This window comes from Mustela putorius, unplaced genomic scaffold, assembly GCF_011764305.1.
Source record: "Mustela putorius furo isolate JIRA1106 unplaced genomic scaffold, ASM1176430v1.1 tig00003913_pilon_pilon_pilon, whole genome shotgun sequence".
In the NCBI taxonomy this organism is placed as follows: Eukaryota; Metazoa; Chordata; class Mammalia; order Carnivora; family Mustelidae; genus Mustela; species Mustela putorius.
The window spans coordinates 8,404,121-8,427,939 of NW_025422060.1; the positions used below are offsets into that span (position 1 = coordinate 8,404,121).

General features: G+C 41.8%; 1 protein-coding gene across 5 annotated transcripts in view; it reads left to right on the forward strand.

Annotated features, from left to right (window-relative positions):
• Positions 1–4,136: 4,136 nt before the first annotated feature.
• Positions 4,137–23,819, forward strand: part of MCM10 (minichromosome maintenance 10 replication initiation factor) — a 41,410-nt gene continuing 21,727 nt past the window's right edge. For 2 of the 5 annotated variants that reach the window (XM_013047049.2, XM_013047047.2), the window contains exons 1-14: positions 4,137–4,214; positions 6,327–6,416; positions 9,464–9,805; positions 10,565–10,666; positions 10,810–10,950; positions 12,649–12,823; positions 13,275–13,440; positions 15,020–15,187; positions 16,673–16,789; positions 19,277–19,476; positions 20,930–21,030; positions 21,703–21,813; positions 21,898–22,015; positions 23,556–23,784. In XM_013047049.2, the coding sequence (XP_012902503.1) occupies positions 6,410–6,416; positions 9,464–9,805; positions 10,565–10,666; positions 10,810–10,950; positions 12,649–12,823; positions 13,275–13,440; positions 15,020–15,187; positions 16,673–16,789; positions 19,277–19,476; positions 20,930–21,030; positions 21,703–21,813; positions 21,898–22,015; positions 23,556–23,784 (1,977 nt within the window). In that variant the 5' untranslated portion in view covers positions 4,137–4,214; positions 6,327–6,409. Of the gene's footprint in view, positions 4,415–5,072; positions 5,203–6,326; positions 6,417–9,463; positions 9,806–10,564; positions 10,667–10,809; positions 10,951–12,648; positions 12,824–13,274; positions 13,441–15,019; positions 15,188–16,672; positions 16,790–19,276; positions 19,477–20,929; positions 21,031–21,702; positions 21,814–21,897; positions 22,016–23,555; positions 23,785–23,819 lie in introns of those variants that run through there. The other 3 variants (XM_013047052.2, XM_004774890.3, XM_013047048.2) reach the window with 3 other exon arrangements.

Here is a 23,819-nt window from a genome sequence, read left to right on the forward strand (position 1 = left end):
GACCCTTCAGATGCTAAAGGACTTGTTAAGGAGGAAATACTCTATTTGTTTTCTTTCTGGAACATTTATTGTGTGCCAGCCACCAGCAGCAGGAGGGAAGACAGCAAAGAGATAGGAAGATGAACAAGAACAGTTCCCTTGTCTCCAGATGTGGACACCACGGTGAGAAGAAGCAGAAGACGCCCATAATGCAGTGTGAAAGTTCTATGTGCCCTCCTGGTCTCAAGTTGTGCTAAGCACTATCCTTGGTCAAAAGGGTCAGAGGGTCTTCACCAAGGAGGTGATGCCTACACTGAGCTTGGGTGGATGCGTAGGAGGTGATCCAGGGGTTCAGGCTCTCCAAGCAGAGGGGTCTGCATGTGCAAAGGCTCTGAGGCATGCCAGAGCCCAGAATATTTAGGAAGATTAAAGTCCCAGCTCAGTGTGGTTGGAAGAAAGGCTGGTTCCAGGTGGAAAGAGAAGAGCTGAGATTCAAGGAAAAGTAGGCAGGACTCAAGTCTGTAATTCAAGTTCCTGAATGGCAAGAACTTTGTGAGTACAGGAACTGAAGGACTTGACAAATTTTGTTCAGGGAAAATGCAGGCCAAGAATTTGTCATAATCAAGAGCAGTAAGAGAAATGGATTGGAGTGAATGAGATGGGATATAGATCAATTAGAAGTAAAAAAGAGAGAGATGCTCAGAGGTCAAGGAGCGTCACAGAAGTGAGGATGTAGAGGAGGGGGTGGGGTCAGGAGATGCAAGAGATAATCTGTAAGATGAGGGAGGGCTGGACAAGGACCTGGAGAATGAGCACTTCCAGCAGGGGTGATAAGGGAGGTACTGAGCCATAGGGCCTAGTGGCATTTGGGGGAAGAAGGCTGGAGCCTACTAACTTCTCCCTTTCTGGTTTTATGATGTGTTTTAAAGGACCTATCATGACTCTGGTATCCTCTAAAGTTTTAGAACCACTGCTATAGAAAGATGCAGTTATCATAAGACTGAACATGGGAATGCTGGGTTCCACCCTTGGTTTCTGATCTAGAAAGTCTGGCTTCAGGCATGAGCATTTGGTTTCTCAAAAACTCCCAGGGGCTGCTGCAGCTGCTGCTCCGGCAAGCCAGACTTGGAGAAGTCCTGCTGTCCCACTGACATTTGCCATTCCCTTCTTACCACTCTCCTTTGGCATCCTGGGCCATCTCTTTCCCGCAGGCCCACTCCTTACACTGGAAAACTCTGGAGCCAGAATACAAACAGAGACCCAAGGTACAGAGTTTTAAAATTTAGGGGCCAAGCTTAGAGTCTCCTTGGAGTTTCACACAGAAACATGGCCCTAGCCCTGCCAACCTTCATTCTCCTTCCACTTGAACTCAGTTCTGTGTAGCACTTGGCAGATTTTCTCCAAGTGTGGGGACACCGATGCCTACTAATCAAGCTTCCTTGAAGTCCCACTCTGCCCGCAACCCACCACCACCCCTTGGACAGAGGGATCCGCCCTCAATGGACAACCAGGGGAAGGGGCCTTACTGGGCCTCAAAGCAGATTCAGAACCGTGGGGTCAGAAAAAGTCCCAGGATCCCAGGGTGAGAGCTTGGCTACAAGGGACTGCCCAGGATTTGGATGAGTGCATCCCTTAGCCCTGGGACACCTCACACTGTGGGGAGGGACACAACTAGAAGAGGACCAGCATAAGGTCAGGTGAAGGTCAGGCCCAGGCCTAGGGTTAAGCATGGGACTGCTTTCCTAATCACTCCATCCGCTCCTGTCACTGCCTCCCACGTCTCCGGCCTTCTTCACGAGAAGTTCTTAATTGGAAGAGTGTCTTTGAGAAAATATGTGAATCCCCTCAGAAAGTAGACAAAATCTTGACTGTATGAGGCTACATTTTTCTTGGGGGGAAAAATATTTTTGTTCTGTTCTCAAAGGGTCTGTGATCACTCCGTGCCAAAAAGATCAGCACCATTGCATTGCAGACCTCTCTTCTGAATCCCAGATCTAGAGATAAAGCTTCTCTAAATCCATGTCTTTCATACCTCATTCTGAAGGCTGAAACCAAGTCTGTCTTCTGCCCTAAACCTATTCTTTTTCCTGTGTTCCTTACTTCAGTGCATTGCGTCAAAAAACACCCTAAACTTTTTTTGTTTCCCACCTCCCTTTCATCAGTGCATCTGAATCTAGTCTCCTGATTCTTTCTCAAAATCACCACTGTACTCACTCCAACAATAATGCCTCGATCTCTCACTGGAGGAAAGTTTGAGAGCTTAGATCAGTACTGTTTTCTACTTCTTGCATGGATTTGGGGGCAAAATGGACCTGGAAAGTCGGGTTGAAGAAAGATCATTGGAAAGCAAATCAGATTGGTCCAGGAATGTCTGCATCATGGCCAATAAGTCTATGATGAACTTTTATAATTAGATGTAGTGATGCATTTAATTTTCTTTAATTTGATTACAATAATTCCTCCATTACTATGAATTTTTCAACACTAGCAGTTCTCAAAAATGGTATTATTCCCATTCCTGGGTCAATATAATAAGCTCAGGTAATAAGGAGCATTAATATTCCATTAGGACACAGGAAAAAAAAAATCAGTGTAGATGGTATCCAGATTGTTTATTTTCATCATCCTAAAGCTGATTTTAGTTTTTCTGAAAATGAAAGCAAACACAATGGATAGAGATACAGTCTTACATGAAATAATTAGTGAGGTGGTGCAGGGCCTGAATAGAGCCTGTGAGAGGAGGATTAAGAAAAGACTTAAAATTGTTATTTGAAAGTCAGAGAAAGACAAATACTACATGATCTCATTGATACGGGGAATTTAATAAAGAAAACAGATGAACATATGCTAAGGGGGAAAAGAAAAAAAGAGAGGGAAACAAACCTAAGAGACTCTTAAGGACAGAGAACAAATGAGGTTGATGGAGGGAGTTGTTGGGGGATGAGTGAGATGGGTGATGGGTATCGAGGACACTTGTTACAATGAACACTGGGTGTTGGAAGTGATGAATCACTGATTTTATTCCAGAAACCAGTATTGCACTGTACGTTAATTACTAAAATTTTAATTTAAAAAGTTTTTGGGAGCCTGGGTGGCTGAGTTCCATAAGTAACTGCCTTTGACTCTGGTCATGATCCCGGAATTCCCCGGGATGGAGTCCCACATCCAGCTCCCAGCTCCACAGGGAGTCCGCTTCTCCCTCTGACCTTCTCCCCTCTCATTCTCTCTCTCTTTCAAATAAACAAACTCTTTTCTTTAAAAAAAAAAAAAAGTTAATTAAAAAGCGGTCATTTGCTCCATCAAAAACTCTTCTGCTTTGAATTCCTTCAAATTATGTAGAAGCTAAATATAATCCTGCACGTAGACATGGCAGTTCTCAAAATTATGTACAAACACCATTTTTAGAATGTAAATACCTAAAAGAGTCTGAATTTTACTAAAAAGTATCCCGTGAAAAATAGCGCCCTCTAACAAGTTAGTCTAATGCCAGTTTAAATTCTCCAAACCTGTGGATCACAAATTCCTCTGTGAAGAGTGATTTCTATAGCATCAAACAATGTCATCGACTTAAGATCTCACATTACGGATGGTGAAGCAGAATCCCAAGGGGGTAAGTTAATTCCCCAAAATTAGAATTAAAAGTGAACCAGATTTTTGTTTGAGACTAGTCATCTCAGTTGAACACAAGAGGTTGTGAAATAATCATCCAGTTTATTCAGACCTCTCTAGGATCAGTCCAACACAGAACATTTGTGGGGCCAGGAGAAACGTCTGGAATGTGCTCCCTGGTTACGTGTGTACGTGCAGGCTTGGCCTCAGTCGTTACCCTCCACCTCACAGAAAGAAAATGAAGCTCAGAAGGATTGGATGACAGTCCCACAGAGTGTCAGGAATTCAGTTTCCACCGCCAGGAAAAATACCCTACAGGACGACTTAAACTTCCCGGCGCTAGGGGTCGCCAGAACACTTGAGTTTATCTAAAGGAACCCAAGTCTTCACCGGCCGGAAGTTCCTTTACCCCCAACAAAGAGGGAACGCCGTCACGTGGACCAATCAGATTGCCCTACGCAAGGCCGGCATTTCGCTAACTCATCCCGGTTGTCCTCGCCAAGAACGCTGATGTTAGCCAATCAGCGCGGCCTGAAGCCGGCGTGCGTCTGGCGTCAGAGGTGGGGTGGAGCCAAGTTGGAATTTTGGCGGGTCCGGCTGTAGGACGCGAACCGGCTCGGAAGAGGGTGAGAGAAGTCGGAGTCTGGGTGTGGGGGTGACCCTCCGGCAGCTGGGAAGGGCGGCCGCCACGCGGGTCTGTGGGAAGGTTGAAGAGCTCCGAGGGCGAGCAGCGTGGAGCCCGGGGAGGTCAGGCGGGCGAGACTGGAATTGGGCGAGCTCGGTGTCCGAGCGGCCGGGTGGGCGCCGGCTGAGGAGCGACCGAAAGGTAGGGAGGGGCCCCTCTCAGAAGCACTCGGGAGGTGCCAGGCGTCGGGCCGTCGTCTATACTTAAGGGGCCGGATTTGGTTTTTTCCTGAAGAAGGCTTTTAAAATGCCTGCGAAATGCGTGCCGTGTGGACTTAACATTCATTTTTTTAAAAATTCATGATTTGCTAATAGTCCTTGAATGTGTGCCTCTGCCGGCCTCCAGACATAAATTATTTATGAATTATTTATGCCCGCACGAAGCTTAGAATCTCAAGAGAGTAACATAACAAACAGGCACCCCGCAGTGGAAAGTGTAGTAAAGTCGCGAAAAGGCTGAGGTGTGAGAGGGTGCCAACGGGGCCGCTCGGGTAGGGTGGTGTGGAAGGCTCAGAAAATCGAAGCCTACGGGGGAGCCGAAGGGATGAGAAGGAGCTAGGGGAGCGCTTTCTAAAGAGCCGGAGACCTGAGAGCGCTCAGTGTGTTCGGGAAGATGAAGGCAGTCTAGTCTGAGGAGAAATAGGCAAGGGACAGACTATCCATTTCCTCATAGACTTTTAAATTTGGTTCAACCAATGAAAAATCACTAAAGAGGTCTTTGGGGGGTTTTGTTTTGTTTTGTTTTAATTAGAGAGAGAGAGCTCCTGCAGGAGAAGGAAAAGCAGATTCCCCACTGAGTGGGGAGCCCCCCATGGAGCTGGATCCCAGGACCCAGAGATCATGACCTGAGCCAAGCCAGACGCTTGAGGGACTGAACCACCCAGGCCGCCCCTTTAAAGACTTTTTATTGAAGGAATACCAGGATCCAATGTACGTTCCTAGAAAATTACTAAGAAAAGAAAAGATTATGGTGGCTGCTGTTTGGAGAAGAGATAACAAAGAGACCAATACCAGAAGCCCAGGCAGTAGGTTCAGGGAAAAGATAGAGCAGTATTTTGGAGACAGACCTGATGGCAGTGTTGGGTGGTCCTGAATGTGAGGGTGAGGTAGAGTACACAGCTTTGAGGGGGAAAGGGCGGTTGGTTATAGAGATAATACAACGGTTGGATAACCCTCAGAAAGCTTATAGTCCAGCAGGTTTCCCAGGAGACTCTCAACACAGTGTGGTGCACATGGTACTTCCATAGAAATATTTGTTGAATAAAAAGAAAGCATCATAATTAATACTTGATATTAGACATACCAAGGTTAGCTGTAAAGCTCATCAGTTAAATAATAGCTTGGGAAATTTGTACTTTTTTCTTGCAGTTATTAAAATTAATTTAATGGGGGTGCCTGGGTCGCTCAGTCATTTAAGTATCTGCCTTTGTGTCAGGTCATTGATCTCAGAGACCTGGGATGGAGCATGTTTCGAACCTGCTCAGCAGGGAGGCTGCTTCTTCTTCTCCCTTTCCTGCCCCCACTCCCCTTGTGCATGCTCTCTCTCTCAAATAAATAAAATCTTTTTTTTTTAAAAAGTCAATTAAATGAAAGAAGGGCAATGCACAGAATAATATGATTTTACCCTTCTTTTAGCTCTGCCAACACTGAGTTTTGCTGAGTAGTATTGAATTGAAATCCTGATGTGACTAAGGCTGCAGTTGAGTAGAACCATCCACTAGACTGCCATGGATAAGGTTGCCGTCACATGTGTCATAGTAAATAAAATGGGATCGTAGCCCTAATATTTAGACCACTCTCAATAATACTTGTTCACAATCCGTCCCATCGGTGTAATCTAGTACCCTACAAAGGGTACATCAACTGAGTTTCTAAAACCATAGTTGAAAGTCAAGGTGAAGGGAGATGGTGTTGGTAGGTGGAGATGAGAAGTGGTCAGATTCTGGATGAATTCTGAGCTTCAAGCCTGTAGGATTTGTGAGATCCTAGATTTGTTGCCTATGAGTTGTGAGAGGGGACAATCAAGGGTGACTTTTCCCGTGTTGATTTCATAGCCTAGCCAAGATTTGACATTACTGCCATCTTCTGGGCACCTGAGTCTCCTTGGAAGCTCTCAATCACAACTCCTCTTGACAGCATGGATGGTAAGTTCTCTTTATTTCATGGAAAACCACCCTTTTGTCCACAGTCTTATTTATTTTACTTGCAAAATAGTGAAAATAGGTATACCCCACCCTCAAGTATTTTCTCAGTGGTTCAGAGAAGATCTCACTTTAGTCAGTGAATGTTATTTGTTTCAATCAGGTGGGATTTTTATCTCCTGGCAGCATTGATTGTCTTTCATAATAATGATAGTTGGCATGTACTTACAATGTGCCAAGCACTATTCTAAGGTCCCTACTTATATTAACTTCCTTAGTCCTCTGAGCAACTGTATTTTTTAGACTGGAAGACAGATGGTTAGTAATTTGTCACGGGTGAGATTGCCAGAGCAGGGATTGGAACCCAGTTTGACTTCAGAGTTCACAATTAATAATGAAGTCTGTTGAAATGGTTTTATCTAGCTCTGGGTTAAACTCTTATAGTCCTTTCTAATTTTATACCCTGCCCTTTTCAAAAAAGTAGAACCAAATGTTGAAATTCCTCACGCTATAATAACATGTGACATTGATTGTACCTTTGGTAAAATAATAGTGTCCTGTTTCCAAAAATCATCAAAATGCCTTCTGGGCAGTTAATTTAATATAAAGTATAATTATTTGCTGGGAGACAGTTATGAGAGTAAGTGGTGAATGGTATGTGTTCTCTAAGAAATCATTGTATCTAATAAACATTGATTTGATTAGCATGGTGTTAATAATTTGGTTCAGTACAGATGGAATCAAAGCATTTACTGGTTCTGGGCATACATGGTTGAACAAAATCCTTGCTTCTATTCTAGTACAGAGAGCAAGATTGTAACAAATAAGTAGGAAAATATCAGGTAGTTGGTACAATGGAAGGTACTAGAATGAATTTGTATGCTGAGAGAAATGCTCCAAAAGACAGGAAATAATGGGTGATGTGGAGATGAGAGCTGGTGCTTATAGGCTTAAGTCCTTGAGGAGCTAAAAGGAAGAGGGTCCGGTGTATAAATGGAATGAGGAAACACGGAGATTAGGTCAACATAACATGGAAAAGACAGGATTTTCTGTGCTGACTGAGTTAAACCAGGGTGGGCGGTATCACGGGATTAGACCTGGTGCTCTCATGAAAGAAAATGGGTTCAAGGAAGGGTATGGAGCCACTTGGCCACATTTGTCACCTGGGACTCCCAGTGGTATGAGCCAAGGCCTCTTGGGGTGTGCTGTCTTCCATAGCTGGTAGCCAGACAGAGGGGGGCCTCTTGGCTCTATTGAGGGAATGTGGCTGTCTCACCCAGAGCACAGGGAGCCAGATTGCCTCTTCTCTCTTCCTGCACCCTGCAGTTGGAGTGTTGACTCAGCAATTCAGATAAATCATTATGCAACCTCTGACTTTAAGCTTTAGACCCTTTTATCAGATTCTAGGCCACGAGTTTGGCTACTGGCTGTTTTCCATCTGCTAAGAGTGCAGAGTAGTGGAAAGAATATTGGTTTGCTGGTCTAGAGATCTCCATCCTTTTTTTTTTTTTTAAGATTTTATTTATTTATTTGACAGAGATCACAAGCAGGCAGAGAGGCAGGTGGACAGAGAGGAAGGGAAGCAGGTTCCCCGCTGAGCAGAGAGCCCGATGTGGGGCTCGATTCCAGGACCCTGGGATCATGACCTGAGCTGAAGGCAGAAACTTTAACCCACTGAGCCACCGCCCAGGCACCCCTAGAGATCTCCATCCTAAGTCAGGCTCCTGTGCTGACCTGTTTCACCATATGGTCCTGAACAGGCCTTTGACCTCTCTGTACTTCAGCCCTTATCTTTGAGGTGAAGAGGGTGTGTGAAATAGCCTTAATGTCTCTGCTTTAAAATGGCTCAGATTTATTAAGGACTAATGCCCAAATAGGGGGGAAAAGGAGGGGCACAGAAAATAAACAAATCAAGAAAGAAGAAATCCAAAGGGCCAATAAACATAATTCTTTGCCTTCCGAGAATTCCGGAAATGCAAATCAGAACAGTGAGATGCCTTTTAAAATCATCCATCAGACTAGCAAGAAATTTTAAGTGACATATCAGATATTGGTGAGATGGTAGGAAGAAATGGTACTTGCATGCAGTGCTAGTGAGGGTATAACCACTTTGGGACTAGTTTGTCAGTATCTAGGAAAGTTGAAAAATGTGCATATGCAATAGTCCAGCAATTCCACTTCTGATAGGTATTTCCAGGAAACTCACACATATTGCAGGACACATTCGTGGTTGCTGGATAGTTTGTGATGGGAAAGAATTGGAAATGGCCCATATATTGGATTGGATTAAAAATATGGAGTGGATTGGATTAAAAATATGAGTTAATAAAATGTGATAGTTTTACTATAGAATGCCCTCTAGTCATTGAAAGAAGTAAACTAGAACTCTATGTTTTGATTTAGATTAATTATACATGCAATGTTGAATGAAAAAGTGAAAAGTAGACTAGAAAGATATACCAAAATTACAACACTTAATTGCAGTGGGGCATGGAGGCAGTGGAAGGAATTGGCCAAGATTTGGCACAATAAACTTCATAAACTTTTTTTTTTCTTAAGTCATGCAGTGTAAAGGCAAGCAAACATGACAATGGCCAATTCCGGGTGATGAAATATAAGTACATTTTATGTAATTCTTTGTGTTTTCCCTACACTTGAAATTTTTTTTCCTCAAATAATTGAAAAGAGCCTAAATGTATGTTTAGTGTGTTTTTGAATTATTCCCATTATTATGGATTGGGTTTCTTGGAAGTTGGCATGCAGGCAGGTGCTTATCAGCTGAAGTAGCACAGGTGAAAGGACACAGCCCTGTGCATGGTGCACTGGGTTCACTAAGCAGATACCAACCTCTTCCTCCTTAGCCCGGTGCCCTCTAAGCACCTGGGGAGATGAAAGATGGACACAAGAACAAGAGTTTTACCAGGCAAAATGGTGAATCAGCAGAGTCATTTCAATTGCCTTATTAATGGTGTATGTTTTAATTCATTGTGCTTGTCATTGTTGGTTTTTCTCAGGTACGTTTACATTCTGTCATTCTTCTTTCTGCACAGGGGAGGAAGATGATTTGTCTCTGCTGACTGCGCTGCTAGAGGAGAATGAGTCTGCCTTAGATTGTAATCCAGAAGAGGGTCACCCCTTGACCCAGGGGGATGGCGAACCCGACGCATATGATGAGCTCTTTGATGCAGATGGTGATGGTGAATCTTACTCCGAGGAGGCTGCTGATGGAGACCTGGAAGAGACTGAAGAGCGAAAGGAAAATTTGGCCACTCTCTTTGGAGATATGGGGGACTTAACAGATGAAGAAGAAGTTTCCACACAGCAATCACCTAAAAATAGAGTCCTTTCCGCTCCTGCTCCCAATCAGGGAAAAACTAATCAAGAGTTGCAAGGTGCCCTAACTACTTGCTCTTCTAATTTCAGAATACACTAGATGGGAGCCAACAGTTTTCATCAAAATAGCTGCTGAGTCAGGGTGGTGATAAATGATTTGGCCAAAAAAAGGGTGGGAATTAGTAGATGAGACATTTCAGGCTGCAGAGGCCCCTGTCCCAGTGTCAGCCAGCTATAACTAGTCCTTCCCATAATGGCTCCACCAGCTTTCGTGCCTATTACAGAAAAATCTTCACTTAGAGGTTTATATGCGTGTAGAGCCAGGGGTAGGACTGTAGGCTTCTCCTTCTATTTGGGCAGGAGGCCATTTATGAACAGAAGCTTTGAGGAGTGCCCTTTTCTAATTTGTGACATTGTCTCACATATTTTGAAATTGTAATCAAATTCATTGGTTGTCTATTTCTTCTAATAGAGGAGCCGCATTTATTGCATTAATTATGGTATTCACTTTATGATATAATAATCATTCCCTGACACCTAAAAACTTGTTGGGAATATGCTTCTGTGATATTTGTTAGTAGTACCAGTTTGTAACTAGCTTAGGTATTAGAGGCTTGATTACTGAAAATACGAAGTTTATTTCCCTGAAGAACCTCTTTGAAGTACCAAAGTTAATGGTAGTTCTCAATATGTGACTATATTGTGGGTCTCAGGGTTTTAAGGTGGGGAGTGGACACCAAAAATCATTCCAACATTTTGATCATGTATAGTATTTCTTCTGCTGTGGATCTTAAATCAATACATTTTTTCTTCCCTAGATGAATTAAGGAAGTTACAAGAACAGATGAAATCCTTACAGGAACAGCTAAAAATAGCAACACTTAAGCAGCCTGCAAGTCCTTCCCTTCTGCCTAAATCTGGTAATCAAACTGTAATTCTAGGAATAGTGTGCAATTCTGTTGTTAAGAAATTATAGCATTTTTTCTGCATTCAGCTGCTGGTAAAATAGACTTTGAGCCCCTTTCTAAATTTTCTTTGTGAATTTCTTTTTCTTTTAATAAAGTAGAGAAGTCTCCACGCTCCCCTCTTAAAGAGAAGAAAGTTCAGAGAATTCAGGAGTCAACATGCTTCTCTGCAGAGCTCGATGTCCCTACTCTACCAAAAACCAAGCGAGTGGCTCGGACACCAAAGATTTCACCTGCAGGTATAGTAGTCAAGGCCTCTCTGGTTTTTCACTACTCTTGCTCTATTTAAAAGTCAATTTGACACTGTCATATCTGTGTGCCGGGGGCACTGTCATACCTTTCTGGTTGGGGAGGGCCAGGGGTCTATCTTATCTGCCCATTGAGAAAATTAAATTTGTTGGGAATGAGAGCCATGTGGTATATTTTGTGATCTTTCCTTACATCTCAGAGTGCTTAGAAATTCCTTAGATAAAGAGTAGCTATATTTACTAAAAGAGTGAATTGAATTTTTTTAAACTCTATAGTCTTCAGTTGACTTGAATTATAGTTAAGTATAACCACTGGATTTAGTTCCCAGGCAATCCAGAGATTGACTCTTTGGGCCCCTGAGTTCAAGCACAGATTCCTTTTAAAATGGCTAAGTTTTATTTGAAGCCAGATTGTATTAAAGCAGAATACATTCTTTAGAAAAGACTTCTTTGCCCAGAGTAGAGACATGTACTCAAGTATAATTCTGGTTCAGCCCACATGTAAGCAAGCACAGATAAAATGAAAAATATCTATGACCCCCATGTATTGATTTTGTTGCACTGCCTCAGTTTGCACATGGTAATACTTTGAAAGATCTAAGACAAAATGGTCTGGTTACTCAGAGTAAACAGCATATTATTGATCACTCATGTTCAAAAAGGCCCTTTTAAATAGCAGTGGCATAAGACACAATAGCAGAGAATAACAGCTTCTCCATATTCACATTTGAAACAAATTATATATTCCATGTATCCATTTATGAATGGCATCCTTCCCTTTAGGACCTTTGACATTAATAAGGTGTTTCATTAAGTAGTATCCAAAGTTAAGTTTTGAGGGGGTGAGGCATGGGCAGGCTTTCTAGAGATTCTAAAGTTCTAGGGTTGTCCTGACCCTGGAAGCTTATGATGATGACCCAAAGTCTCTTTGAGGATAAAACAATACAGTGTTATTTCAGAGAAAATACATTTATTAAGGAAAATATCCAAAATATCCTGACTTTCAGGAACATTATCAAACACTTCTGAAGTAAGAAAACTAACTATATTGGGGATATTTAATGCAACCAAGTCAGTAGAATTCCCTGGTCCCCCTAGTTCCCCACCCCCTTCCCCACCACCACCACAAATGAAATGAAATGGAATAGAATGGGATGAGATGAAACCAGAGACAAAGAAAGGGAAGCTAACATTGGGTTTTCTTTAGGTCACAGTTGATCTACACACAAATCACTAATTGATCCCTGAAGGAGGGCTCTTACTCCCTCGTGGAGTCTACCACAGCAATCTGTATATGGGGAATACTCAGTCAATGTCATTGCACAAAGGATTTGTATTTGAGAGCAGCACTATAATATAGGCGCCACCTGTTACATGTGACTTTTTAAGTTTAAATTAGATTAAATAAAATTAGACCTTCATTTCTTTGGAAACACTATTCCATTTTAAGTGCTCAGTGGCCCCATATCAGACTGCATCAGTGTATAACCTTTCCATTGTCACAGGAAGTTCTTTCGGGCTACACTGCAGAAGTTTGGAGGATAGTACAGAAATGGTCTTGTGGGCGTCCTTTGTTCTCAAGATTTTATTATTGTATATGTTGATTTTAAAAGAAGCAATTCTATAAAAACAAATTTTGTAAGGATCAGTGGGATATTTTTTCTTTTAACTTTTATGTTAATTTTCTAGAGCCCAAAAGCACATCTTCAAAGATGACAAATACACCTCCCCAACCACTCCGAACTACTCCTGGAAACAAACCTAGTGGGTTGGCCAGAGATCACAGCACAGGAACCCCCAGGAGTTCAGGGGAACCGGCTCAGGCAGTGGTCTCCGTGGAAGCCTTCTCAGGCCTGAGGCTCAGGTCAGTAACTGTAGAGCCCTCACATTTGGTTCTTATGGCATCACTAGATGCTTTGTCTTCCTTCCCAAGGATTAAGCCTTTTTGAAATAATGTGTTTGTACAGCAGATCCACTTAACACCAATATCTCTTGAATTTGGCAAAATTTGGTGTTAAGATGAGCCATAGCATTCAGTACAGTTTGATTGTGAAGTGTTTAAAGAATGTATTTTCATTTATTCATTTAATATGAATATCTGTAAAAAGGAAGTGGACAAATAAATAATAGTTTATTTAATCAGAAACAGTGATGGAGACTATATTTAAGCCCGTAAAGGTATATACAATTTAACCAGAATAGTAGTACCTTCTTGTAACTAATGTTAAGAAAAGTATCTGTGCTCTTTTTCCTACAATGCCAGGTAATCTCTTAATTAGAATAATAATCGAATCCTTGCTGGTTTCTTGACCCAGGCGGCCCCGAGTGTCTTCCACAGAGATGAACAAGAAAATGGTTGGCAGAAAACTGATCAGACTATCTCAGCTCAAGGAAAAGATGGCAAATGAGCAGCTAGAAGAAGTAGACTGGGTGACTTTCGGGGTTATATTGAAGAAAATCACTCCACAGAGTTCTAATAGTGTAAGCCTACTGATTTCTTAACTGCTCCATCACAAGCTGACCATGGGTGCTCATGTTCATGATTTCTCTACCTTAAGCCTGTCAGTATTTTATTTTGAGAATGCTGCTAGTAAGTTCGCAGATTGCCTCACCATAGTTGGATTGCTGTCTAAAGGTTAAATTTGTAAAGAATGCCCTGCAATAATAAGACCTGGTTGTACAGAGTCCTTGGGCTTTTCATTGTATTATTACTGCTGCATTTCACTTGTCATTGTTTTGGGGGTACATGTGGTGGCCCCTGTGACACTGTCATCCCTCTTGTGGGAGAGAAGCTGAGTTTCTAGATGCTCCAGCCTAGAAGGAAGAGGTCAATCTCAGAAGTTCTGAAATTGCCATCCTGTGGCAGCACAGTGGATCTTAGAAAAGTTCTAACAGGTTTTAAAATCGCACTTGACTGAGAGGTAACGGGAAGATGAGTTTGTGGCCTGGCAACTCAGAAAACCTGGGGCCTGAGCCTCAATCTCCCTAGCTATGTGAACTTAGGTTGATCTTTAATCTTTGAGAACGTCCATTTCCTTCTTTGTAAAAGGAAAGAATTGGCTTTTGGTTAGACCAGAATTCTCACTGAGCTCTCAAATACTATGCTTAATCATATTCAATCCTGATTTCATTCTCTAATTGAGATCTTGGTCAACCTTAGATTGTTATGTGGGTCTTGATCTAGCCCTCTAACTGTCAAGGTGAATGTGAACACATCTGGTTCATTTGATTAAGTTCTTCATTGTGTCACAAGTGGCTATAATGAATTTGAAATGACAGGTGTGAAATTTTATCTGAACCCTTCCAAGAAAGACCTTGTACAAATTCATGGAAACATAATTATAACACTTGTATCCAGTCAATAGCTCACCATAACCTAGGAGCACACCTGTTCTGGGATACCTGTGTGAAATAGTTTGATTCAATATTCAGATTTATTTGTTTAAGTAATAACTGTGAAAGTAGAAATTTTTATATAAATGGTTAGCATTTTGAGTTGCATTTCTTCAGATATGTAATGCTGCTGAAATTTTACAGTTAAACGTAACCAGCTGTCTTTAAATGATACTTTTGTTTTTCTTCTAAACTAGGCAAAGATTGAATAGCACAGAGCTGACATCTTTTTATTAATATTAATAATATAATTAAGCAGTGGTAAATAATAGATCCTTTAAATTTATATCAGTAAATTATTAAATGGTAGTGCCACAACCTCCTCTGATCCTTTTAATACTCCGTGTGTGTGTGTGCGTGCGCGCATGTGTGTATAGTTAGAAAGGTCATACTATCCCATTGACTATTTAGACCTGAGAATTAGAGACTTCACTAACATTGCTACTGACTTGCCTTACTTCACCTTCATTTCTAAAATGAGAAAGGTAATAAATACTAAAGCCTAGAGAGAGGTTTAATTTATAATGAACAGACATTCTCAAGATTTTATAGTCAGGGTGGTTTATATTTATATATGCTTTCACAGTAGAGCATTTGGACCATAAATGGAGACAGTATAGCCCATTGTGCAAAATTTATTAAAAATAAGAATAAATATTTGTTCCAGGGGAAAACTTTTAGTATCTGGCGACTGAATGATCTTTGTGACCTGACACGGTGTGTGTCATTGTTCTTGTTTGGAGAAGTTCACAAAGAGCTCTGGAAGACTGAACAGGGTACTGTCATAGGGCTGCTCAATGCAAACCCCATGAAGCCCAAGGATGGTTCAGAGGAGGTAAGAGTCTGTTTCCATGGCTTCTTTCATCCTTCCTTCTTTACCTCCTTTCTTCCTTCTTTCCTTCTTTCATTTTTTTCTTTCTTTCCATCCTTCCGTCTGTCCTTCCTTCCTTCCATCTTTCTTTCTGTCCTTTCCTTCCTTCCTTCTTCCTTTCTCTCTTTCCCCCTTCCTTCTTTCCTTCCTTCCTTCTTCCTCCTTCCCTCCCTCTCTTCCTTCCTTCCATCCTTCCTTGTCTTTATAGCTTAGCCAAGTTCTGTTAAAAACTTGTCTACCTCCAGATACTGAATCAGGTTTTTATATATCTCCACTAATTTGACTTTTTGTTTGTTCCTCACCCACCAATATTCTGAATTTCCACCTACTCTTAAGTGTTTCATAACAGCTTCTTTTGTTAAATCTTTCCACATCAGCTCCAAGTTTCTTGGAGTGTTTTGAACTATTCTGCTCAGATCTCCTTACATCTCTCTCACAGATCTCCATTGGGAGCATCAAGCAGGCAGGATTTTCTAGTTGACAGGACTTCACTCCATTAGTTGTACAGCTGTAGCTGCAACTTAGAATCAGAATGATTTTATCTTCTTAAGCAGCAGTAGAGTTTTCTCTGCTATTGCAGACAGAGATCTGTGAGAGGCAGAGTTATTTCTCTTCTTCCTTTCACCATAGAATGGCAACAAATCATCTGTTGGTTCAAAATGTGTTTAGAAACAATAGAGAAAAACTTCCCTACAGGGTTTTTTGTTTTTGTTTTTGTTTTTGTTTTTGTTTTAAGAGTTATTTATTTATTTTAAAGAGAGAGAGAGCCCAAGCCAGAGGGGCAGAGGGAGAGGATTTTAACCCGAGCTGGATGCAGGGCTCAAGCTCATCTCCCTGAGATCACAACCTGAGCCAAAACCAAGGGTCAGATGCTTAACTGACCAGTCAGGCGCCCACACTACAGTTTGTTTTAATGGTAAACATTGGGGTGTGGTTTTCTCCCATAATAAATAATCCCAGTGTAGACAATGTAGTGATGTCAGGACCAGTGTCTGTGAGCCTCTCAGCCTTCTCCTCTTCCACTGGATGGCTTTGAAACTCTTTCCCTTACATCGCCATTCAAGGCAGGAGTGAGCCAGCACCACCGTCTGCTTTTGTTGGGAACTCCTGTGTCGGTCTCTTTGGCCAGAACACAGTCCCATGACCACTGCTAGCTTCAAGGGATGCTGGGGAAATGAACAGGATCCGTCACCTGCAGCTGAGCATTGGTCAGCCCAAGTGAGATCCAGATTCTATAGCAGAGGTACAGGAGAGAATGGATATTGGGGACAGAATTGAACATGTCTTCTATTCCTCCTATTCCTACAGCTGTTTTGCAATGTCTGGTTTCTAATTCCTGTAGACTGCTAAAGTCTTGCTAACTCCCACCAGCCAGCCTCTTACTTATTCTTGCCAATGAAAGGCATACCTTTGTGGGCTTTTAACTCCCGCCCTGTGTCTTCTCTGCAGGTGTGTTTGTCTATTGATCATCCTCAGAAGGTCTTGATCATGGGTGAAGCTCTTGATCTGGGAACCTGTAAAGCAAAGAAGAAGAATGGACAGCCGTGTACACAGACTGTCAATTTGGTTGGTTTCCACCCTGTTGGGATGGTTTCTCCTGGAGATGGGATCTAATGGGTGTAGATTGTAGATAGCCTAGTGGTAATAATCTGTTTGCAACAGAGTTTCCTACATAACAAGAAGCACCAAAGTAAGAAAAATTCAGTGTGTAGTGAGTAACTGCCAGTTTGAAAAACTGAGGACAAGGGAAGGGTTTAATAAGGTGATCTTTTACTGCCAACTGCCTAGGAAGTATAAAGAAGATGGAATTTGAGTTTGCCCTCAATTCTGAGCAGTGCCAGAGACCAAACACTGTAATGAAATGCACTGAAAATCTTATTTTAATCTCTGAACTCCAACATGTATTTTCTTAGAGCTTTTTAAAAAATAATAGTCATGATAACTTGAGATATAATTCCTGTATCGTACAGGTCACCCTTTTAAAGTGTACAGTATAGTAGTTTTAATACTGAGATGTGCAGCTATCATCACTATGTAATTTCAGACCCCTTCTCAGTACCCCCAAAAAACCCCCATACTCATTAGCAGTCATCTCCCATCACCCTCTTCCCCCAGCCCCTGGTGAGCACTACTCTGCTTTCTGTCTGGATTTGCCTTCTCTGGACATTTCATATAATGGAATTGTACAGTCAATAATGACCTTTTGTGTCTGGCTTTCACGTAGCATGATGTTTACAAGATTTGTTCACGTTGTCACATGTGTCAATACTTCATTCTTTTTTGTGGTTGAGTAATATTGCATCATATGCACAGACTGCTTTTGTTTATTCTTTAGTCAGTGGTCCTATTATAAATACTGCTGCTATCAGCAATCTTTTTTTTTTTTTTTTTTTTTTTTTTTTTTAAGATTTATTTGTCAGAGAGAGAGAAAGAGAGCACAAACAGGGGGAACAGTAGAGGAGGGGGAAGCAGGCTCTTTGCTGAATAAGGAACCCAGTGTGGGACTTGATCCCAGGATTCCAGGATTATGACCTGAACCGAAGGCAGACACTTAACTGACTGAGCCACCCAGGTGTCCCTGCTCTCAGCATTCTTGCACAGGTTATTATGTGGACGGATGGATGGATGTTTCCAGTTTCCTTGGGTATATAACCTGGAATTTCTGGGTTGCGCCATAACCCCATGTTTCAGCTTTTGAGAAGCTCCCAGACTGGCTTCCAAAGTGGCTTTTACATTCTCACCAGCAGAGAGGAGGGTTCGGTTTTTTTCATATCCCCGGCCAACACTTGTTTTTGTCTTGTCACTGATGACAGCCATCCTAGTGGGTGCGAAGTGGTGCTAATTAGAGCTCTTTGAACAGATTAAATGGCAAGTTTTTGTTTTGTCTCCTTGTAGTTCCCTCATTCCTGCCTCACAGATGAGCTAGTGAGCAGGAAATAGCAGGAGGGAAATAGTTGGAAAAAGAGGTATCAGCAGGAAGTGCCTGACATATTTCTACATAGCAGTGCAATCATTAAAAGCCCGTTTTTGCTGCTTCTAAGAGCCACCCAATGAAACATTAGCACGTTTCCCTTTTTTCCTTCACCGAAGGGGTAACATTGTCCAGGAGGCAGCCAGAGGAAAATAGAAAAATTTCACTAGAACCTAATGTTTATTTATTTATTTTTTTAAGAGAGCTAGAGGGAGCTCTTAGGGGTTGAGGAGTAGGAGGAGAGCCAGAGAATATTAAGCAGACTCCACCCTCAGTGCCAGCCCGGAAGCGGGGCTTGATTTCACGATCCTGAGATCATGACCTGAGCCAAAATCAGGAGTCAGACACCTAACAGACCGAGTCACCCAGGCACCCCAATGTTCTTTTATTCTTAAATCAGTTTGTATTGAAGTAAACTTCATATAACCTACAATTAGCCATTTTTAAATATACACCTGAGTGATATTTAATATATTTACTCTCATGTAAACACCAGCTCTCTACTTCTGAAATCTTTCATTATCCCACAGAAACACACCATACCCATTAAGTAACCACTCCCTACCTCTCACCTCCATCCCTTGGTTATGTCGCCTTTTGTGTCTGACTTCTTTCACTTAGCATAATGTTTTCAAGGTTCACTCTAGAAGCTGATTTTATTTCCATAGTAGCAAAAGGGCATATGCGGTGAACAGTATCACTTTTTCTTTCACCCAACTAGAGTTTTTAAGTGGAATTTCATGGAAGTCGCTGCATAGCTGTACACTCATTAGTGCCCCTGAAGCAGGGAGAAAGGAATAGTGTTTTTTTTTTTTTTTTAAGATTTTATTTATTTATTTGAGAGAGAGAGAGAGATCACAGGTAGGCAGAGAGGCAGGCAGAGAGAGATGGGGGGGAAGCAGGCTCCCTGCTGAGCAAAGAGCCCCATGCGGGGCTTGATCCCAGTACTGCGGGATCACGACCTGAACCAAAGGCAGAGGCTCAACCCACTGAGCCACCCAGGCACCCCAGGAATAGTGTTTATTGACACTGTCCGCTGATGTGTCACCGTAGCCCTGAGACAGCTGCTCTTCCTTTTGCAGAATGACTGTGAGTACTGTCAGTATCACATCCAAGCCCAGTACAAGAAGCTCAGTGCCAGGCGAGCCGACCTGCAGTCCACCTTCTCTGGAGGACGAATTCCAAAGAAGTTTGCCCGCAAAGGCACCAGCCTACGAGAACGACTGTGTCAGGATGGTTTCTACTATGGAGGGGTTTCTTCTGCATCGTATGCAGCCTCAATGTAAGACATTCTCTGGGGAATCTTTCAGGACAGAGATCTTGCTTCTCTACTTGTGAGAATAAACCCAATGGTTGTACTTTTCTGTAATGGTCCTAGAAGACTTGTACAGGTTTTATCTTTCATAAATTCATGGGCTAGAATAAGGTAGACAAGGATCTCCTTTATTTCCAGGTAGAGAGGAAAACATGGAGGCACAGATATTAGTTAAATTTTGTCATGATAGTCTTTAACACAGCCCACACTTCTTATTTTGCTACTAAAGTAAGTAGTACAACTTTGTCAGGTCTGATTGTATGGCCATTAAAAGTATGTTAATTCCAGTGTTGGCGTCCATTAAGTAAGTCATTCCCCTCCTGACTATTACAGTGAGGTGGCAGATCTCTTGGAAGCCACATTTAACTCTGAATTAATAGCAGTAAAACCTTAAATAGAGTGGAATGCTGTTGAGTCAGACATTCATGGCCATGTTCTGGGGATCTTGGGCCCTCCACAGAGTCCCCAAAGTAGGTGATCAATGGCCTTGCCACTGTAGGGTAGAAAGCATATCTGAGGACATGACCGGTGGGAACCTGTCTCAAAGGAGCTACCCCTGGTCCAAGAACAAAATAGTTTGTTCCCAGGCAAACAGAAATTGGGCAAGAAGACTCTCACCTCCTACCTGACTTGTTATATCAAACCCATTTTTAAGATTTAAAGTAATGTCTATATTTTTCCGAACTGCAGAAACCAATAGTCCTACATTATAAGAATGTATCTGTATATATGCAGTTCAGCCAAAAGGAGATGATAAAAACTAGGTGTAATTCTGCTACTGAGATAATGATTAGTTCCTTGCTATATGTGAACACATGCATACACACTCACACACACACAGAGCTGTATATGCTTCTAGATGTTTTTTTCCCATGTGTATAAAATTCCAGTAATATAAAGTGAGATAATACTGGACCTATACTTTGCAACTTCTCTGCCCCCATAAAATAATTAATACTTTCCTTTTTGAATATGCACTTACAGCATTATTTTTGATGACCACATAGTCTTTTACATGGCTGTGTGATAAAACTATTCCCATAATGCTTAATGGATAAACATTAATCGTGCTTCTAACTTTTAACATTGCAAACAATATTTTAGCCCATTAATATTCTAAGTTTTTACCTATTCCTTAATTTCTTTAAGATAAATTCCAGACCACTTGATCAAAGTGGTGTCATATTTTTTAAATTTCTTTTGCCATCTTGCTCTTCCGGAATGGCCTCCACCAAATTTGCAGGTTGCCTGACATAATGCATTCACCAGCTATGCTGTAGGATTGTGGTATTAAGACAGTTCTACAGTGCTTTGAGAAACTTTGATAGTTTGTAATAAATGAATACTTCTGTGCCTTTACCTCATCAGAGCATTGAATTTAAGTGACTTTCCTTTTGGGGGGTGACTCTTGTCATTCCAGTGCAGCTGCTGTTGCTCCTAAAAAGAAGATTCAAACCACTCTGACTGATCTGGTCGTTAAGGGGGCAGACTTGATCATTCAGGAAACCCAACAAAAACTTGGTAACTGTTTCTTGATACTGTATTTCTTTCTGCAGATTAAATATGTAGTCTTTAGCATTGAAATGAAAATGGTCACAGTTTTTCATGCCCTAAGTTATAAATATCCACTCATCACTATAGCTAGTGAGTGATGTGGCCTAAGCTGAAACAATCTGCCTTGCTTTGCAGCATGTTAAGGGAAAACATCATATTAATCATGGCCGAGTCTTTGAGTAGATGCTTTATAGATTTTCTTGATGTATCTGCTCTAACTCTTAATGGCCAATATTAAAATTGGTAGTATCAGGTTCCTGGTGATACTCATCAGTTACCTTCTCATTAAAAAAGGTGTAAGTCAAAGAATGGCACCTCTGCCCTTTTCACTGGGAACTTTGTTCCTAACAGTGGCGAGGGCCTAGGACAGACCCTACCCATAGCAAACGTTCTGGATGTAGTGTAGGAAATGACTATACAGATACTGGTGTCCTAATCATCACTTGAAATAAGATTTATTTGTCACACCTTTGCAGTCCTACTAGTCTACTTGAGGCTAAGGATTCTTTTTTTCTTGGCATTATATCTACTACATTTACAAATGACTAAGTTGTGAATGTAGAGTTTTAAAAGTAATGTCACATAATCTCAAACTGCCAAAACTTTGAATCCTCTAAAGCTGATATTTGTATATTCCAGGAATACCCCAGAAGAGCTTGTCTTGCTCTGAGGAATTCAGGGAACTAATGGACTTGCCTACGTTTGGAGCCAGAAACTTAAAACAACATTTAGCCAAAACCAGGTTATCAGGTAGAGTCACCTGTCCCTGCTCTAGCCCCACGTCTGTGCTCTCCTGGCCCCTCAGAGCCACTCAATCTGTAGCTTGTGTTTCAGGGGTGATGGGGAGCTCGAAACCTCCTTTCCAGTCTGTCTCAGCATCAGCCCTCTTGAAGCAGCAGAAGCAGCACATGCTGGAGATGAGAAAGAAGAGGTCAGAAGAAATACAGAAACGGTAAGAATAACTATTTTAATATCCCATATTTAGATCTCCGGGATCCTCAGAATGTCTTAATGGGTTTCCATTTTTGAAAGTTCAAAAGTAATTTTAACTTAACCTAAGAAGATAGCCTTTTGAGTTCTATGTTTCTGACCATCGAACCTGAGACCAGGTGGGACAGGTTACAGTAATTAACACTCCAGGGAAAAAGAGAAAGAAGGAACCCTCGAAGAAGGTTTTGGAAAAGGGGAAAGCGCATGTTGACCTGTTTCCTTTCATTTCTTAGTTCTACCACAATTCATTTGTAACTTACAGGCTAAGCCAATAATTTGCAGTTGTTCAGGTAGATGGTAAAATGAGGCACTGAAAGTGGAGAGTCATTTTAGAAGCAGAAACAAGTGGGAAACAGTGCAGAAGGTAGATGAATCAAAGATTCTTGCACTCAAGTTACCAGAATAGTGATAAGAGTAACTATCTACAGACGTGTCACGTGTGTGAAGATGTGTACTGCACAAAGACAGTGTCTCACTCAGGCCTTAGCGTAATCTGTGAAGGGCTATTATCCTTGTTTTATGAGTCATGTAACTGAGCGCCAGAGAACTGGTTGGTGATGGAGTCCGGTTTGGACTCTGACCTGTTCTGCCCCCATTAAAACGGTTATCCCAAATCTGGGCCACTGAAAGATAGATGGTCAATAAACAGGAAAGTCAACTTTAAGTCACCAGGAAACTCTTTGGAAAAGTCCAGAACATAGATTTGGCCTCAGGCAGGTGAATTTGAGGTGCTGATGGAATATCTCTAGAGGTGTTCTTCATGTCACTACAGATGATGTAAACAGATAATACTTGGAATTGTGGCCTTGTGTGAAATAGGGGTCACCTGCTCATTTGAAGGTATTACAGTTGGAAGTTTTTCAGAATTTTACTAGCCAAAAAAACATCTCTTTGGTCAGGGTCTCACAGGGAGGTTACAGGAGTGGGCATGTGGTAGTGAAAACAATCCTGGTCTGGGATTACCCCGTGCTAGACCTCAGCCAGTCACTTAAAAGCAATAGGGTCTTGGGCCTTAATTTCTTCATTTATTAAATGAGAGTTCCGGACTGCATAGTTTGTGGCAACTGTTGTTTTTTAATAGGCTTTAAGACTATTTACCAAATTAATCACCATGCAAATTATAGGTTCTTTCTGTGAAGGACTTTCAGATGTATCCCAGTAAACTAAAATACAGAGAAATTCCATGAGTTCCTGAAGGTCCCAGCTAACCAGAGAGCTAGGAATACAGCCCACATCTCACCTTCAGGGCTGTGTTCTATAGAGAGGCACCCACTAGAAAGCCAGTTAGCAAAAATAGTGATCAGTTCTAAACTGGTGAAATTAGAACTTATCAATGAATAATCCATTAACCAGAGTTAGTAAAGCCAGCATGTTCTCAGTGTGTGCTAATCTGAATTCTTGACCAAGAAGCAGCAACTATTTTATTAATGACTACTTATCAGCTGGTGGCCTAGCCTACAGTGTTCTAGTCTGCATATCTGTGGCTGTGTATTTCTTTAAAGATTTCTCCAAAGCTCAAGTGGGGTCAAGAGCCCAGCTGTGCCACCCTCCTCTCAACGGGCCTCTTCTCAGTCTTTGCGAATGGGGGCTGCGTTGCCCAGCCTGGAAGGAATGCCAGCAACACAGATGCCCAAGCTTGGGCGAGGCATCTCAGAAGGAGATGATATTCTCTTTTTTGATGAGTCACCACCACCAAGACCAAAACTGAGTGCTTTAGCAGAAGCCAAAAAGGTAAGTGGCATCTATTTTCAACATTTGAATTTGCA